A 17682-nucleotide genomic window follows, 5' to 3' on the forward strand; every position below is an offset into this window, starting at 1 on the left:
TTGAATTAGCTAGTGAGAAATGTATAAAAGACACAGCAGTAACTGTCAAAGAACCCACTACACCCTATTGTCCAAATCTTCAAAAAAAAAAACATTAATTTTTTAGGAGTGTGTTGCTCTTATCACATATGTGTGTGTGTGTGTGTGTGTGTGTGTAAAATACAATTACATGTTCCATAAAGGATTAAGAACAGAGGTGCCATTTTTGATAGCAAATATAATAATTTAATAAGCATTGAACTTCAAGTTTTAGCACTCTGAGTTTCTTCATGTCACCCCATAAACTGTAACTTACTATAATTAATTTTGTGATTTACTGAGCTAGACATCATGAAACTTCTAAATGGAAACAAATCATCACAGATGACCATAGTTCTCAGTTCATTGGCCAAGATATTTTTCAAGTGGAAACACTTAAAATGATTACAAAGAAGAAGTCTTTTTGTTTACAGGAGTCTTTCAATTCAATTCTGGTGATGGAGGCAAAGAAGGATACAGAGGCCAATAATTTATCCACAGAATTTGAAAAATAAGCATGTGCTATCAAATTTCTCTTCTTGTGTTTATACTTAATTTTGGCCTAACAATAATAAATTATATTTATGTGAAAAAATAATTTATAGATTGATGTAGAGACTTCTAAAAAATAAATAAGCACATTTATCCTTTATTTGTCCTTTAAAAATGCCAACTAGCATTTAATTACAGAAAATTACAGAAAAAGCACATTAATTTTAAATTGCCTTTGTCTTACTCAATTTTTTCTCAAATCTTTTATGCCTGTAAATGTTTGCCATCATTTAAAAATTGAGAGGTGGAAAATATGTTTGATTTCTCCTCTGAAGATTAAATTTTCTTCTTTGTCCTAGATGGATACTTTCAGTCAAGATCTCTACTGCCTCAATTACCTCAATATCATATTTATCATAACTGAAAAGAAGTCATTGATTCAACTTAGTTTCAATTGGTTTAGTTCTACAAAACATACAAACTAAGAATATTTTCTGGGTTAGTGATTCTACATATACTTGCAACCATAAACATCATTGGAACCACTAAAAATAAAGAGGTACATTATAACAAAATAATAATTTTAAAAATATTATTTAATGCAGAAGTAGCCTCATCTACTATGGAAATATTTTAATCCACAGTTCGAAAATGTATATAATTTTCATCAATGTTTACTTTTGGGTCCATAACTTAGATAAATATTTGTTAATATTTAATCAATTTTAACAATCACTTTCATATGTGATAGGCATATTTGCAGAACAGCACTTATTTAAAACTAAATTTTCAGTAAATTTTAGGAAAATGGCTAAGAATTGGGAAGCAGAATAAGTGGGAAGAAGAATAACAAATAGGCTTTTCTGCAATTTATTTAAGTAAAAAATAGGACATTAAAAATAAAATATATCTAAAGTTCTGTTATGGAAAGGTAAATTTGAAATAGTTTCTTTTTTTTTTTTTAGTAAAAAGTTGGCAAGTTGGTGGCAAAGATAAACAACAAAATTGGCATTTCATTTTAATGTGACAAGAGTCGTTTTGACAGCAGACTAGTGTAACACTGAACATCCCACCAAAACAGTTATCTATTTTTAAGTGCATAATAATTCATTGTTGTCCTTCACCATACACTAAATGTCACCCATCACTGTGACAAAAATATGAAAGTTATTGCACGCTAGTCCATAGCTGAGATCAAAGCTGTTAATGCAAGCACTTTGGATATGGTTTTCTAAAGTCAGTTAAACCATCAAAAACACTATGTTTAGAACATCTTTACCTCTGAACTCCAAGAGAAATACAGAATATTTTTTAAAGTACAACGACTTTCAGTAATGCAATAGCCTTGTCACTTTGTGACCACAGATCATGTTAAAGCCAAAATATAATGTTAAGACAGTCTTGGTGGTCACTGTAAATAATAAACCATTGAGCAGATTCTGGGGAGTCCATCCCCTGCTGCCTAACCCACTAATATAATAAATAATATTTTAATACTCTAAAAATATTTCAAGGCAATTATATACAGAAATGCCCCAAAAATTCCTATATTCTTTTAACTTAGAAAAATGTTATACATGTAGCACATTGAATATTCTTTGATTTGCTCTTCTACCTAAGAAGTTCAGGTTAGTTAATATTGTTTGGCTTCGTTTACATTTTCTCCTCTATTTGACCCTAATCATTTGTTCATTTAAATAGCCTAATGCATTTTTATGTAATAGTATTCATACTACAAAATTTGGTACAGCAATTTATTCTCCAAAGTTTATTTGTATTTTTAAATGCCAATTTCAGAATAAAATATGCACTATTAAAGACTTAGTGAATAATTACTAAGTTACATCAATCCTGTTGGAGAGATATGAGTGTACCATTATTCCTTTCTTTTAGGTTTGGACTTCAGTTATTCATCTCTGTACATCAAGCTTCTAAGAACCCTAGACCAAGATTTACACACTGAATTTCAGAACAGCTCAACTTTCTTGGAGATACATATGGTTAACAGGAAAAAAAAATCTAACTTATATGGGAATTTTAATTGACTCATTTTGTAAACATTATCTATTATATCAATAGTAGCTTTAGTTTAATAAAATAAATATTTGAAGCAAGGTGAAAAATATATTTAATTATCAGTGTAAGGGGTGGGTGCCCTAACCAGACTTTTTATATGACTAACTGCCATCTCTATAATCATATGCCTAGGTGAAAGAAAAGAGAAAGAAAAAGGAGGGGAAAACATTTAGGGGAAAATCTGAGTAAGTATGAACCCATCATGGACAAGATTTCTTACTAATCTTCTGTCAGCAAAGAGCTACTGTTAGAATCTTGGGATAAGGTCATTCTATGCCTAGAAAGCACTATCTCAGGCTAATCCTTACTCTTAAATAAGCATTCAGAGCTAATTCAGATAAGCATGCTGATTATGTCATTATGCTATAAATAATAACACAACTGCTTACAGGAGATCATCAAATATAAAACTATATGGAGACAAAAACTAACACCATGCATCTCCTTCTTAATATTGCTTAAATACATTTAAAACATTTATTAAGTATTATTAGATGATTTTTCTTAGCATAAGAGTGAGGGGAAATTTTTAAAAGGCATTCACAAAATAATCTACATTTAAATCCAATTTGAAAAACTTAAATTACTTAAATTCTAGCAATTATTATTAGATCTTAATTTGTCATAAAATTAATATTAATATGATAGTATAGCAGATATTCAATAAGCTTCTAATCTATTAGTCTAATGACAACTTAACAATCTTCCTCATGCCCTGTTTCCTTTCTAGTTGTATGTTTCTCTCCAGCAAAATATATATTACAAGATCTTTTTTAGAAAAACTATTTAAAATACATGGCATTCATACAGAATTTCGGATAATTTAAATATTATTATAACTTTATTCATGGGTAACAGATATTTACTGCCAGATATATGCACTGATTGTGAGTTATTCAGAAAATAACTCATTCAGTAGGGTTCATTCTGGGATTCAAGCATTTGGCACAATTCTTAGTACTTATGGGTAGCCAATAGATATTTAAATCACTCATTATAATTTAGTTTTGAGATAAAGTGTTTTTATTGCAAAGTATTACATAATTCCCTAATAGTTAATATTATGTAAATTCCAATAATTAATAAATATGAAATCTGTTATTAAAGTGGTAGTTATTTTATGCCTCTGTTTCTGTGTCTTTCAATGAAAATAAAATATAGAAGAATTTTTTGAAACATGATCTTTCTTTTCTCTATAATTGTTATGGAGAGAAAGAATACACTTAAAGATAAAATGCCATATTAATTATGACATCAACAATGATGTCAATGAGTATATCGGTGACCTCTATATAAGACATAATTTTTCGATAGGTAAAATAAGAATGCTAAAGGAAGCATGAAAATAAATGTATTTTAAATTCTAACAGATAGTGATTCCATTTAAATTACAAAGGCAATTAAATTATGCAGTTTAAACTTGAGCATTTTATTTGCCTTTGCCCATCACAAACTTCTTTTATAGTAAAAGTTCAATACTATGTCAGAGTAGATTTTAATTAAACAAATTCATTTGATTTGAGATGTTGAGAATTTAAAATTTAAATTGACCATATTCAGACTTTGCTTTTAATCTGATTTCTCAACTTTATTTTTTCAAATTTAGAAATATTTTAAACAAGATTTTAAGACTGAAAATTGAAAAAAATATTCTGAGAAAATTCAGAAAATATGTATTCTTGTGTTATTACTTTACCAGGAATCTCTAATATTATATATGACTTAATACAGTTTGTCTAACATTATTACTTAATGGGATATCTATTAATTTGCCCACAAATGAAGATTTTAAACATTTTTTTAATGAGGCAATTTGTTTTGAAATTGTTGAATAAGAAGCTGAAATAGTATCATTTTCCTATCTGTTCACTTAATAACTAATGACAAAATATAATAGTAACATTTCAAAACATAAAAGCAGTAGCAGTATAAAAAAATGATACATTGGCTGACTTTATGTTCTCAGATAGGATGACATACTTGAATTTCTTTCATGTAAAATCAGTACAGATTACCGTAATTATACAGATGCTGTCTATGATGGTTTATCAAGTGAGTTATAGAAATATTTTGAAAAGTTAGATAAGTGCATATCCATCCATATGCCTCTATTTGCAAATGTACTTTTTGTAAGCTGGAAAGGAAACCAGATGCTTCAGTATTTGCTTTGAATCTAACTTCAAAAGCCGTGGGCTTGGAAAATTAGGAATAACTAAAATTCCTAATACAAATTTGAAGTAACCCAAAACTCTGTGTTTAAGATCTCCAGAAAAGTAACATTAGAGCTGATTCAGCTTGATTAATGCCCACACAGTTGCCTCGAAGTGGTCTCATGACATTTTCCTCTAGGCTTTATTTCTATCTTCCTGGTAAATTTGTTAATTTAAGAAAAAACAAGGGTACATGCAGACATAAAGGAAGCCTTTTTCTGTATTTTGGAGTATTTAGTTTTCTGTTTGGCCTGTGGGCTGGCTGAAGAGTTTTCTAGTCATTGCATTGCTTAATCTGAAACTCTTGTGCTTATTTCTCTGAATACATAAACTAGAGTGGTTGTGTCTGTCACTATAAAAAAGATGTAATTGGTCCAAAGATGATCAAAAATGTGAAGGCTGTTTTATTCTCACAGCAGGTGGAAAAAGCTGGAGCTAAAAGTTTAGGAACTTCATACTCCAAATTCTCATTACTGTGGGGAGAACCCCAAAAGTCACATAAAATTTTAATAGGCTCTACTGTACAGCTTCAAATGCTATATGGCAATATGCTTCCAATACATAGTTTTGGGCAAATGCAAACAATAATTATCTGAAGAACACAATTCTTTATTTATTTATTTTTTTGAGATGGAGTCTCACTGTGTTGCCCAGGCTGAAGTGCAGTGGCACGAGCTTGGCTCACTGCAAGCTCTACCTCCTGGGTTCATGCCATTCTCCTGCCTCAGCCTCCTGAGTAGCTGGGACTACAGGCGCCCATATGCCTGGATAATTTTTTGAATTTTTAGTAGAAACGGGATTTCACCATGTTAGCCAGGATGGTCTCCATCTCCTGACCTCATGATAGAACACAATTCTTAATATTTAACTAATTAGCTAAAAATAATGCATTTGTAAAATAATTACATATAAATATGTAAAAAATTATCTGTGTGCAAATATATAAAAATACATAAAAATATTATTCTACTTTTTTTCTTTTCTTTTCTTTTCTTTTTTTTTTTTTTTTGAGATGGAGTCCTGCTCCATCTCCCAGGCTGGAGTGCAGTGGCAGGATCTCGGCTCACTGCAACCTCCCCCAGCTTCAAGCAATTCTCCTGCCTCAGTCTCCTGAGTAGCTGGGACTATAGGCGCACACCACCATGCCCAGCTAATTTTTGTATTTTTAGTAAAGACGGGGTTTCACCGTTTTGGCCAGGATGATCTCAATCTCCTGACTTGGTGATCCGCCCACCTTGGCCTCCCAAAGTATTGGGATTATAGGCATGAGCCACCGCACCCAACCAATATTACGCTACTTTTAATTGATTTAGTCATTTTTTAACTGAATGAACTAAAGATTTTTACGACTAGAAAAAAGAAATACATTACTTCATTGGAAAAAAAAATGTTTAATTCCTTCTTGAAAAATAAGTTCAGTTCTTTACAAATACCCTTACTGATAAATTTATCAAAAGAATCTATGTAATGTAATTGAAAAGACACTGCATATTTAATTTTGATTATACAGCACAAAACATATATATTTATATTTATACTTTATAGGTATTTTTATCACCATGAAAAATTATATGTAGAATTCTAATTGATTTTTAATTCAGAGTTGTCTTTTTGATATTTAAAAAATATAAAAATTCAAAGAATATAATGAATATGTGGCTTAACTCCATGTTAATAGAGTCATGAATCCTGAGGCACAATACTAATCTTCTTAATTAAAGCAAAAGTAAATTAAATCATATTGAAATAATCAGTTGAAAGTCTGATAGTGAGGGAGGCGTAAATAAACATGATTATGAATTTCCACCTCTGAGAGTAAAATAAAGTAACACCATCAACATAGATTGATCTGTATCACAGATTTTTAAAGGCCATTATTAAAAAAAAAAAATTCTATATTTTTCATTTAGGCATTTTTCTTTTTTTCTTAATTTTTATTTTTCATAGAGATAGGGTCTCCTTCAGTTGACCACGCTGTTCTCAAACCTCCGACCTCAAGGAAATCTTTCTATCTTGGCCTCCCAAAGTATTTGGATTATAGGCACGAGCCACCATGCCTGACCTGGCATTTTATCTTCTGATCCTATGACTTGAAACATACCCTACATGTCAATGACAATAAGGTACTTTTTGTAGTGACATTTATTCTGTGAAAAAAAAAAAAAAAAAAAACAAGAAAAAAACACATATATTTTGTGGAATTTTAGGGTAGTCCTTTTATAGTTAGAATGTTTATTATAAATTTCTTGGTTCCTTAAAAAAGGCCTCCTTTTAAATTTTAGTACTTTGGTTTTTCTTGTAACTGAATTATTAACTCAAGTTAGTAAAACATGTTATTTTGGTTTTAGTGCATCAGAAATCTTTGAAGTGAGGCAATGATTCATTTATCATATAGATTTAAAAAGCTTTTATATTCTGGTTCAGAAAACAGTAATCCCTAAAACACTTATAGCTTACTGACACAACCAGCATGCTCTCTGCCCACAAAGACAGGACAGTACATTTTGATAAATGAATGTGATTCTTAAAACTTCATTATTTCTCAGCACCCCGTGGAAAATAAAGAACAGAAAAAGTAAAATTGATTGTGACTTTTGACAATTATTAGTTAGATAAAGGAGGTAACAATTGCCAAAAAAATCACAAAAGTGAGCATGTTACCTGGCTATGACAAAGAGCACACAACTGACACCCAAGTAAGCCAGCAGAATATACATCCAGATATCAGGGGAGAGAGGATTCAGGAAGGAGAAGACGCCTGGGTTTGTACCATTGGGCTTGCGGTACAAAATACTTATTCCAAGTGTCATAAAGGGCTTGGAAAAGTCGATGACCTTCTCTCGAACATAGGTAATAGCCAGTGGAGCAACTGCAAGGTCAGCTTTCTGTAGACAGAAACAAAAACAAAAGAAAGAAAAAATTGGTTTTCAGTCACAAGAAAAAATCAGTAATCAAATTAAATAAAACAGCGGTTTCACACTTAATTGTCTCAGTAATGATTATGTTAAAATTTAAAGCATTCCTTACTCTGAAGTAAAGAATCTGATTTACTGCACTAATCATTTCTATGTTCTTCTGGATTAGCAAATCAGTGTTTATTGGAAGTACATAGAGAAAAAAACTTCATAGAATAAAAAAACTGAAGCAACTATTGTACACTCAGTACATAAATTATGCTACCAACCTTCTCATAATTGCTTTTATTTTAAACTTTAAAAATCTATTTAATATTAACTATCATTTTCTTAATACATTGGTCAAATTATAATAGCAATAATAACTACATCAAATTATATAGCTGAGAATTAAGAGACATTTCTGATTTTAAAACTATAGAATACAGTTAAAAGGTTTTAGTCTTTAAACAGTTAAACTATTGTTTGAAACATCTCTCAGTGTGAATCTGTTTACTACCTCTAATTTATTTTATATTATTTAATGAAAATCCTTACAGCCTTGCCTAAATTGCATTAGGAAATGAGTTTTTCCATTTTCACAAAATTGCTAATTTTCCACGGTAGCTTAAACATGTTGAATTAGTAATGCTTTTCACTCATCAGGTTATAATCATCTGTCAAAGATGAACTTAAGCTCTAATATATTGTAAGAAATAATTATAATATTTTAAAATAACAAAAGCATCTATGATGAGAAACTATATTGCTACATTTTATTATTAATAAATATAAAAACTTTCAAAGAGAAAAGAACAAAATGTTCACTGTCAAGAGTTAGAGAAAGACATAAAAACATGAAATTATCCCTCCATGTTTTCTTGTTTCAGGCAATGTCAAAGGACTTAACAAAGAAACTTTTCTAAGTTTGTTGACGATATTATTCTCTGTGTGTGTTTTTGTGCATTTGTGTGTTGGTGGTGTGCAGGGAAAGAATACTGAAATGCTTGGAAAGAATATCTTTGAGAGGAGCTACAGAGAAAGACATTTCTCTAAAAACCAGGAGGAAAAAGGGTTTTAAAAATTCTGGGGGAGAGCGTCATCATATTTTATATTCATAAATCAAAGAAAATATCAATTTAAAATAATAATTGCTAATATTCTTTAGGTAGCTGTAAAACAGGCACTATGTTAAGAACTTCACAGAAATTGTCACATTCCCCATAAAACTTACATAATCTTACTATTATTCCCTGTTTCAGATAAGGAAAATGAAACCTTGAGAAGTTAGAAAACGTATTCATTTTCATAGAGTTAATCAATCATTGGAACCGGGGTATAAAGCCAAGCTGTGGGAGTCTACACCTAGAGTGCAACCATGACGTGCATCTCAAAAACCAACAATGGAATCATGGAAAAGTCATTCATTCATTCATTTTTACAGATGGAAAGGGAAATGTATAGAAACAACTCTAGCGATTGAAATATTACAGTCTTTCAGAATTTAGAGGTTCAGGTGTAGAGTGCAGGCAGAGAGAGTATTTTCTCCAGGAAGGAGACAGTACTTCCTCTAAGATGTAAGGGAGAAACTAAAAATTGTTTGAAAAAGTGAACAACTTTGTTAACAGAAATAAAGTAGTTGACATGGTTTGGCTCTATGTCCTCACCCAAATCTCACACTGAATTTTAATCCACGCGTGTTGAAGGTGGGGCCTGGTGGGAGGTGATTGGATCATGGAGGTGGTTTCTGATGGTTTAACACCAGTCGTCTACTGCTGTCTCCTGATAGAGTTCTCAGGAGACATGGTTGTTTAAAAATATGTAGTACTTCCCCCTTCCTCCTTTCCCCTCCCCCATGCTCTGCCATGTGAGGAGGGTGCTTGCTTCCCCTCTCCCTTCCTCCAGGATTATAGGTTTCCTGAGGCTTCCATAGCCATGCTTCCTATACAGCCTACAGAACTGTAAGTCAATTGAACCTCTTTTTTTCATAAATTACCCCGTCTCAGGTAGTTCTTTATAGCGGTGTGAGAATGGACCAATGCAGTGGTAGTTTAAGAAATATAGACTTCAGGTAAAAAGTGAACAACATAAAGCAGTAGTTTGTCCCTGTTTGGAGGGTTGACTACACAGCACAATTTATGCATGTGTTACTTCATTCTGTACCTCCTTTCTCTTAGGCACATGAAAAGCAAAACTTTATCACATATAAACCATATAAGCGAATAAGCTACAAAGTGGTAACTTTTTATTTTTTAATTGACAGATAAAATGTTATGTATACACAACATGTTTTGAAGTACATATACATTGTGAAATGACTAGTCTAGCTAATTAACATATGCATTACCTCACACGGTTATCATTTTTATGGTGAAAATACTACATCCACTCTCTTCTTATATAGAATATTAAAAAGTTAATTTCATAGAAGTAGAGAGAAGAGGTCGGGCATGGTGGCTCACACCTGTAATCCCAACACTTTGGGAGGCTGAGGTGGGTGGAACATGAAGTCAATAGATCGAGACCATCCTGGCCAACATGGTGAAACCCCATCTCTACTAAAATAAAAAAAAAAAAAAAAAAAAAAAAAAAGCCGGGTGTAATGACACATGCCTGTAGTCCCAGCTACTTGGGAGGCTGAAGCAGGGGAATCAATCACTTGAACCCAGGAGGCAGAGGTTGCAGTGAGCTGAGATCACACCACTGCACTCCAGCCTGGTGACATGGTGAGACTCTATCTCAAAAAAAAAAAAAAAAAAAAAAGAAGTAGAGCAAAGAATGGTGGTTACTAGGGGATGGGCTGATTATAGGGGTAGTGGGAAAGGTTGTCAAGATGCTGGTCAAAGGAAATAAAATCTCAGTTAGACAGGAGAAATAGGTTCAAGAGATCTATTATATAAAATGATTATTATAGGTAATAATATATTGCATTCTTGAAAAATGGTAAAATATGTCTAATCATATACAACAAAAAAGTTAGAAAAATATACAAATAATACATATTAAAAGAACACAGCCACATTATTCCAAAAATGTTGTAATATAGAAATATATTAATAAGATTGAATACTCATATATTAATTTTTAAAATTTATTTAGCATCACTTAAAATAAAAATTCTATTCCAAATATGAAAGAGAAAAATAGAAAATATGTAATTCTATAATATTTTTAATTATGAAAGATATTAGCCTTTTAAAACAAAGGATACAAATAGACACATTCAGATATTTCATAAAAAGTTTAATGTACAAACAGACTGTATTACATTCATATCATGGAATATTATTATTCAGTTATAAAAATAAATGAGCTTTCAAGCCATGAAAAAGCATGGAGGAAACTTGTATGCATATTACTAAGTGAAAGACACCAGAGAATTTAGAGGGTCAAGTTCAGAGCCTCTGAAAAGGCTACACACTTTATGATTTCAATTATATCACATCCAGGAAAAGGCAAAATTATAGAGACAGTAAAAGATCAGTGGTTGCCAAGGATTCAAAAGAATTGAGATAGTGTTGAATATGCAGAGCACAGAATGATTTTAGGGTGGTGAACCTATTCTGTAGGATGCTATAATGGTGGATACATGATATGCATTTATCAAAACTCATTGTACAATACAAAGCGATAATTCTAATGTAACTTTGGACTTTAATCATAAATGTATCAATAATAAATCATCAACTGTAACAAATGTACTACACTGTTGTTAGTTGTTAATAACAGGGGAAGTTGTTAATAACAGGGGAAAATATATATGGAAATGGAAGGGGAGAGGGTCCAGGAAAGTCTGCTTTCTGCACAATTCATCTGTAAACCTAAAATTTCTCTAAAAAATAAATTATATATTTTTAAATAACAATATGTTGTCTTTACTATATCCTCAGTTAGTAGATATATTGTGTTAAAACAATTTTGCTTGTGTTTGCAGCCCTAGATTGGGAAGGTGGAAGGGGAAAGAAAAACGAATCTCATAGTAATAGCTAGCATTAATGTGTCTATTATGAGGCAAAAATGTGCTATACTGTTTGGAAGATTTTCACCTCTATTGGTACCCACTACAGCCCTACAAAATTTGTAGTGTGATTTCCTTTTTACAAATGAAAAACAAAAACAGAATAGCTAACCCAAAACCTGAGATCTTAAGGAAAGCATGTTCCAAAGATGACTTAATGATGCTCATTTCCCACTATTTTTCTGTACAACCATTCAAATATATCATATCCATTTCTGTTGTTCTGCCGGTTTTGTTATTTCCCTGCCCAAAATGATATTCTTTTTTCTCTAGTATTTGAATTCTGTAAGACATGTCTCTGGTTCTTTTCCTCCTGAATACTCTATCCACATTAATTTCTCTTCAGTGAATTTGTATATAATTTATACACAGAATCATGTAATATAACAGGCAGCAATATTTTATGTTGTGTTATTTCTGGTTATTTCACATATAAGTCAATCAATATGATATGAGAGATCTGAATGCACATATTATTGTAACTGTATTGTCTCAGTTCCTAAGAGAGTAAAAACACTTGAAAGCCTGCAGGCATACCCTTCGATCAAAGCATGTAACTCTAAACTGAGGGAATGGTAACATTTCCCTCCCTGGAAATCTAACAAAGACACCTACACAGCAGCCATCTTATTAAATTAATAAGCATTAATTTAATATTCTACCATTCTATGTGAAACTCTTCCAAATTGTCTTATTCATCTTTATGATCATAATGAACCTAACATCCCTAAGGCATTGGATAAAATTTGACACCAAGGAACTGCTTAGTAAATGTCTGCTGAATACAGTTTCAATTTAACTTACTAAAATTTTCAAAGAAAACCACTCAGAGAACTTTTAAATGAAACTTTTTTCTACTCTTACTATAGAAATAAAATTTATTTGTACAATAATATAATTCCAATTGAACTAACCATCTAGATAGAACAGATTAATTCCTTTTACAGAGTTACATAACTAATAGCAAACTACCAATTATATCTTATAAAGCAATGGTAAAATTATTGGTCTAATTTCTAGAAACTTAAACCAAAAATTAGATAACAAAGCACATCTTCATGAATGGCACAATGACTCCAAATTTCAGTATGTTGTGAAGCTTGCTTCTTTATGAAGTCTCCGAAGTCAAAGAACATAATGATCTTATTTTTATAATACATGATCTCATCAGTGAAACATGCATACTTCTAAAAGTTCTTGCAATTTACCACTGGAAAACCAGTTCTAAACCTTGTTTTCTTTTCCATGATGTGGTTAAATGCTTAATAAAATGGATAAAATAATTAAAGTAGTAAGTTCATATGAATAAATTGGAAACATTTATTCTGACTAAGACACTTAAGCTAGTTCCTTATTCATATTCAATGTAATGTCACATGTAAGTAATACCACACATTCCTAAACTCTCCACAATGCATAATGGGAACAAATAATTTGTCTCTGTGTGTACTTGAAAGAAAACACAGTTCACCTTCTGTACTGCCACTACCAACCTGGTCACATTTCCTGAACTCTTACAATGGCCTCCAACCGGTCCACTATTTTCATTCTTGCCCAGCTAGAATCTCTTTCCCATCCAAACTCCAGAAGGTTCTTTCTAAAACACATACCAGATTACCATTTTCTGCTCAGTATCCTCCAATGACTTCTAGAACATGTTTGCCTACAAAGCACTACAAGATATGGCTTTATCAATGTTAGTTCCATCACTCTTCCGGTCTTTCTCACTGTTGTTTCAACAACTCTGTCTGCCTTGCTAATCTTAAAATGAGTGTACAAATTCCTTTTTCCAGGCCTTACACTTGCTGTTCCCTCTCCCTGGAAAGCTTGTCCCTTATACACACAGATGGTTTATTCTCTCATTTCATTTGTGTGCTTGTTTTGATGTCACTTTTGCAATGGGGTTTCCATAGCATAGTGGCTATCATTCGCCTGACAATTACTGAAAGGGGTCTTTCTTGAACACTCATTCTATCACTCTTTATCTCCATACAGTACTTTCATTTTCTTCATGAAATGTGCCATAAACAGATATTGTCACTTGTCAGTCTTTTTCTATTAGAATGTAAGTTCCTTTTGAGTAAGGAGTTTCACTATTTTGCCCAATTCTGTAACTCCAGTGTCTAGTACAGTGACTGGCATAGAGTAGTCACTAAATAACTATTTTTTGAATGAATAAAACTATCACTATTGCATATGGTAATTCCATACTCAGGACCCCCTTATTATTATTATTATTATTATTATTATTATTATTAATTTTGCCAAAGAGAATACTCTTGAGGTTTGTATTTTCATTGTTTTTTTTGTTGTTGTTTGTTTGTTTGTTTGTTTTTCTCCCAAAGACTTCTTTTAGATTAACTGTTGGGTCATTTTTCTTGTAAAGACCACATTGTAGTAAAGGTAGGGATATATAATAAAAACATCCTTGTACTTCATCCCTGCCATTTCCCCAACAACTTCAGCCCACTGTTTCTGTTGAGTTCTCCATCTCTGGCAGTATGAATGAGAAATGCTGGATCACATGGTTAATACTGGAATCATATAAAAGGATAAAAATGAATTTTTTAAAAAAAAGACTTTTTTATGTACATGATTTTTAAATTTTGCTATGATAAATAATAGTAAATACTAAAATGTTTCATAAATATCTCTGTTATTAACTGTTTTAGTTATTACCATAAACAAGTTACCACATATGATTTAGTCAGCACTCACTAGGTGTTGTTCAAGAAAAAACTGATGAGATTAAAGTTACATAAGTTTAAAATATGAAAAAAATAGACTTGTATAAATTGTATATTTTCCATACTATACAAAACCTAATATGCATTTGCAGTTTACAAAAACACAAACTTATGTTTCAGAAATATGAATTTAGTTCATTTTCGCCAAACCAAGTAGTTACCACACAGTGACCAACAGAAAGTAAAGTAGGCAATTGAGTTATAAAATTCAGAGATTTCTCTCATACTTGTAGGGTATGGATAGGAAATAATTAAAAAAAAAAAAAACCAGTAGATTTAGCTGCTGCTTCAGCACCTGCTTCTTGCTAATGGTGAAGTAAGCCTGATGATAATTTCAAATAATAGTGAGTTAATCTACCAAACCTGCCATTAATGACAATGAAAAATAAACTTCTTAACTGATATCTTCAGAATAACTATGGCTCTAAAATGTTTCTAGAGTTTTGGGGGAGGAGATTAATTGTTTTAGTTTAGTTTTGTTTTATTCCCCACCCGAATCTGATTTTGTTGTGTACTCTCAATTGTGCGATTCATAAATATTGATATTCCTCTATACTAAAATTATTACAATATTTCCAATATTTCCATGGAATAAATGTTGATATGGTTTGGTTGTGTCCCCACCCAGATATCTTCTTGAATTGTAGCTCTTAAAATATTCAGGTATTGTGGGAAGGACCCAGTGGGAGATAACTGAATCATGGGGGTGGTTCCCCCATACTGTCCTCACAGTAGTAAGTCTCATGAGATCTGATGATTTTATAAGGGGTTTTCCCTTTTGCTTGGCTCTCATTCTCTCTTGTCTGCCACCATGTAAGACGTGACTTTTGCTTCCCCCATGACAGTAAGGCCTCCCCAGCCACATCAGACTGAATCCATTAAACTTCTTTTCTTTTATAAATCACCTAGTCTCAGGCAGTCTTTATCAGCAGCCTCAAAATCCTGGGCTCACAGGATCCTCCTCCCACCTCTACCTCTTGAGAAGCTCAGACTACAGCCATGCACCACCACACCTGGCCGATTTTTCTATTTTTATTTTATTTATTTCTTTTAGAGATGTGTTCTGGTAATGTTGCCCAGGCTGACTGGAATTTATAATTAATGTACCTGAGAAGTTACTTTTGTTTCCTAGAAAAATATCTGTGTGCAGAAATTTTCTGTTTTCTTCACAGTGATAATTCCTAAAAGACTAAACTTTTATTTAAAAATAATCTGAGATCTTGCATGTCAATATTCCAAATATGTATTATTTCTATTATTATAATAGATATTACTATGTCTCTTATTATTTTATTGTTCATGATCATAGTACTGCATTAAACAATGTTTCTAATATTTCCTGTTTCTGATTTAGATATTACTGGTTTCTTGATTCTGAAATAATTAGCATCTTTTGAAATCATAATTTAAGTGAAAAAAGTTATTCATACAATTACCTATATATAAAATATTGTGTAACATTCTATAATTATTATATTTAAACATATATAAAACCAAAACAAGGCTATTACTTAAAACATAATGTCACTATATATTTATCAAACAAGTACTTGGAAAGAAAAAAATAAGTGGTTTCTTTGAAATAAACATATGCAAACTTTCAAAATAGAAAATTAGAAATAACTCAAAATGTTACTAAAAATCTCAGGTTACTTCTTAAACCTCTAAAACGTTCACATAATTTCTTGTTAATGACTTTAAGATACTATTTCACCTATATATTTTCTGCTAAACCCTTTTAAATTTCCCAATTCAAATGCAATAGGACCACAATCAGTGGACCAAGAAACAACTACTAGCACTAAAATGGATGACTGTGAGCTACACGGAAACTACTTAATGGAATATTGAACTTACAAATCGGCTCTAGTAAACCTTTCTTTAGTGTGTAATGGATTAAGCACATTGAATTCCCAGGGTCTACTTCAAACAATAGGTAAATGACAATGGTTATAGATAATCAATGCTATAAAATTTTCTATTATGATCATATTACTTTAAAACTGCACATTAGCTTTTATTTATTTAAAGTACATTTTACAATAACAAACATTCATTGACAAAAGATTACTGAAATTCAACTATGCACCAGGTCTGGAGCCACATATAGAATCCAAAGGTTTTGATAACTGTCTCATTTCCCAGGTGCTCATAGCAGCATAGGAAAGATTAACATGGAAACTAATAATCAGAAATGTCAATTAAGTACTTTGGTTGAAGTATGTATAAAAATAGTTGTGCTACAACTTTATTGACTTGCTCAATTATTGCTCTAATTAGTTAATAGAAACATAAATGTATTAGTAAAATTTATATTAATTCTGCAAATCCTGGAGTTGAAATGGGGCCCATGCACAAAGTGAGCATTAATGAAAGTGCAATGGACTCAAGAGAGAAAAGTGACAAGTATTGTGACCCATCTCACAGGTCCTGTTAACCTACTGTTAATTTCTGAATTTTTTTTTTAAAAACTGTGATGATAAGTTTATAAACTAAAACAGGCTTTAGAGTGGTTCATTCTTCAACAGAAATAAGAAGAGTTGAAGAGAGGTTAACACTTGGCAAGCCATGTAAGTCAATTAGAAGGCACTTGTGGCTCCTCCCTCCTGTTCTCTTTTCCAGCTAAAATAGAAATAAACATTAGAGAGCTTTCCAGTGTAGTCTTATTATTAGTACCTGAAAGCATATATTAAACTGAACTAAGTACTATAGCAAATAAACTGTAACAGGATTTTTAGTATCTCTTCCAAGTAAAAATCCAGGTAACTTTTTACTACATAGAATCTACCTTGCCCAGAACTTGCTTCTTAAATTCATTCTTACCATGTGTTGACTCATTAAGCAAACCTATCTTTGAATGGGTCAAATATAAAATATAAATTTACACACCAAAAGAAGTAACTCCATGAGGCCAGGCGCAGTGGCTCATGCCTGTAATCCCAGCACTTTGGGAGGTCGAGGTGGGCGAGACCATCGTGGCTAACACAGTGAAACCCCCATCTCTACTAAAACACTAAAAATTACACAGGCGTGGTGGTGGCGCCTGTAGTCCCAGCTACTCGGGAGGCTGAGGCAGGAGAATGGTGTGAACCCGGAAGGCGGAGCTTACAGTAAGCCGAGATCATGCCACTGCACTCCAGCCTGGGCGACAGAGCGAGACTCCATCTCAAAAAAAAAAAAAAAAAAAAAAAAACTCCATGTGATAAAATATATATATATATGCTAGT

General features: G+C 31.9%; 1 protein-coding gene across 2 annotated transcripts in view; it reads right to left on the reverse strand.

The window, feature by feature from the left end:
- The window catches only part of GRIK2 (glutamate receptor, ionotropic, kainate 2), a 747094-nt gene that overhangs the window by 196401 nt on the left and 533011 nt on the right, over positions 1–17682 (reverse strand). For both annotated transcript variants that reach the window (XM_011936507.1, XM_011936508.1), the window contains one exon: positions 7458–7681. In XM_011936507.1, coding sequence (XP_011791897.1) covers positions 7458–7681 — 224 coding nt within the window. The remainder of the gene's footprint in view (positions 1–7457; positions 7682–17682) is intronic.

This window comes from Colobus angolensis, unplaced genomic scaffold (genome assembly GCF_000951035.1).
Source record: "Colobus angolensis palliatus isolate OR3802 unplaced genomic scaffold, Cang.pa_1.0 Scaffold154, whole genome shotgun sequence".
NCBI lineage: Eukaryota > Metazoa > Chordata > Mammalia > Primates > Cercopithecidae > Colobus > Colobus angolensis.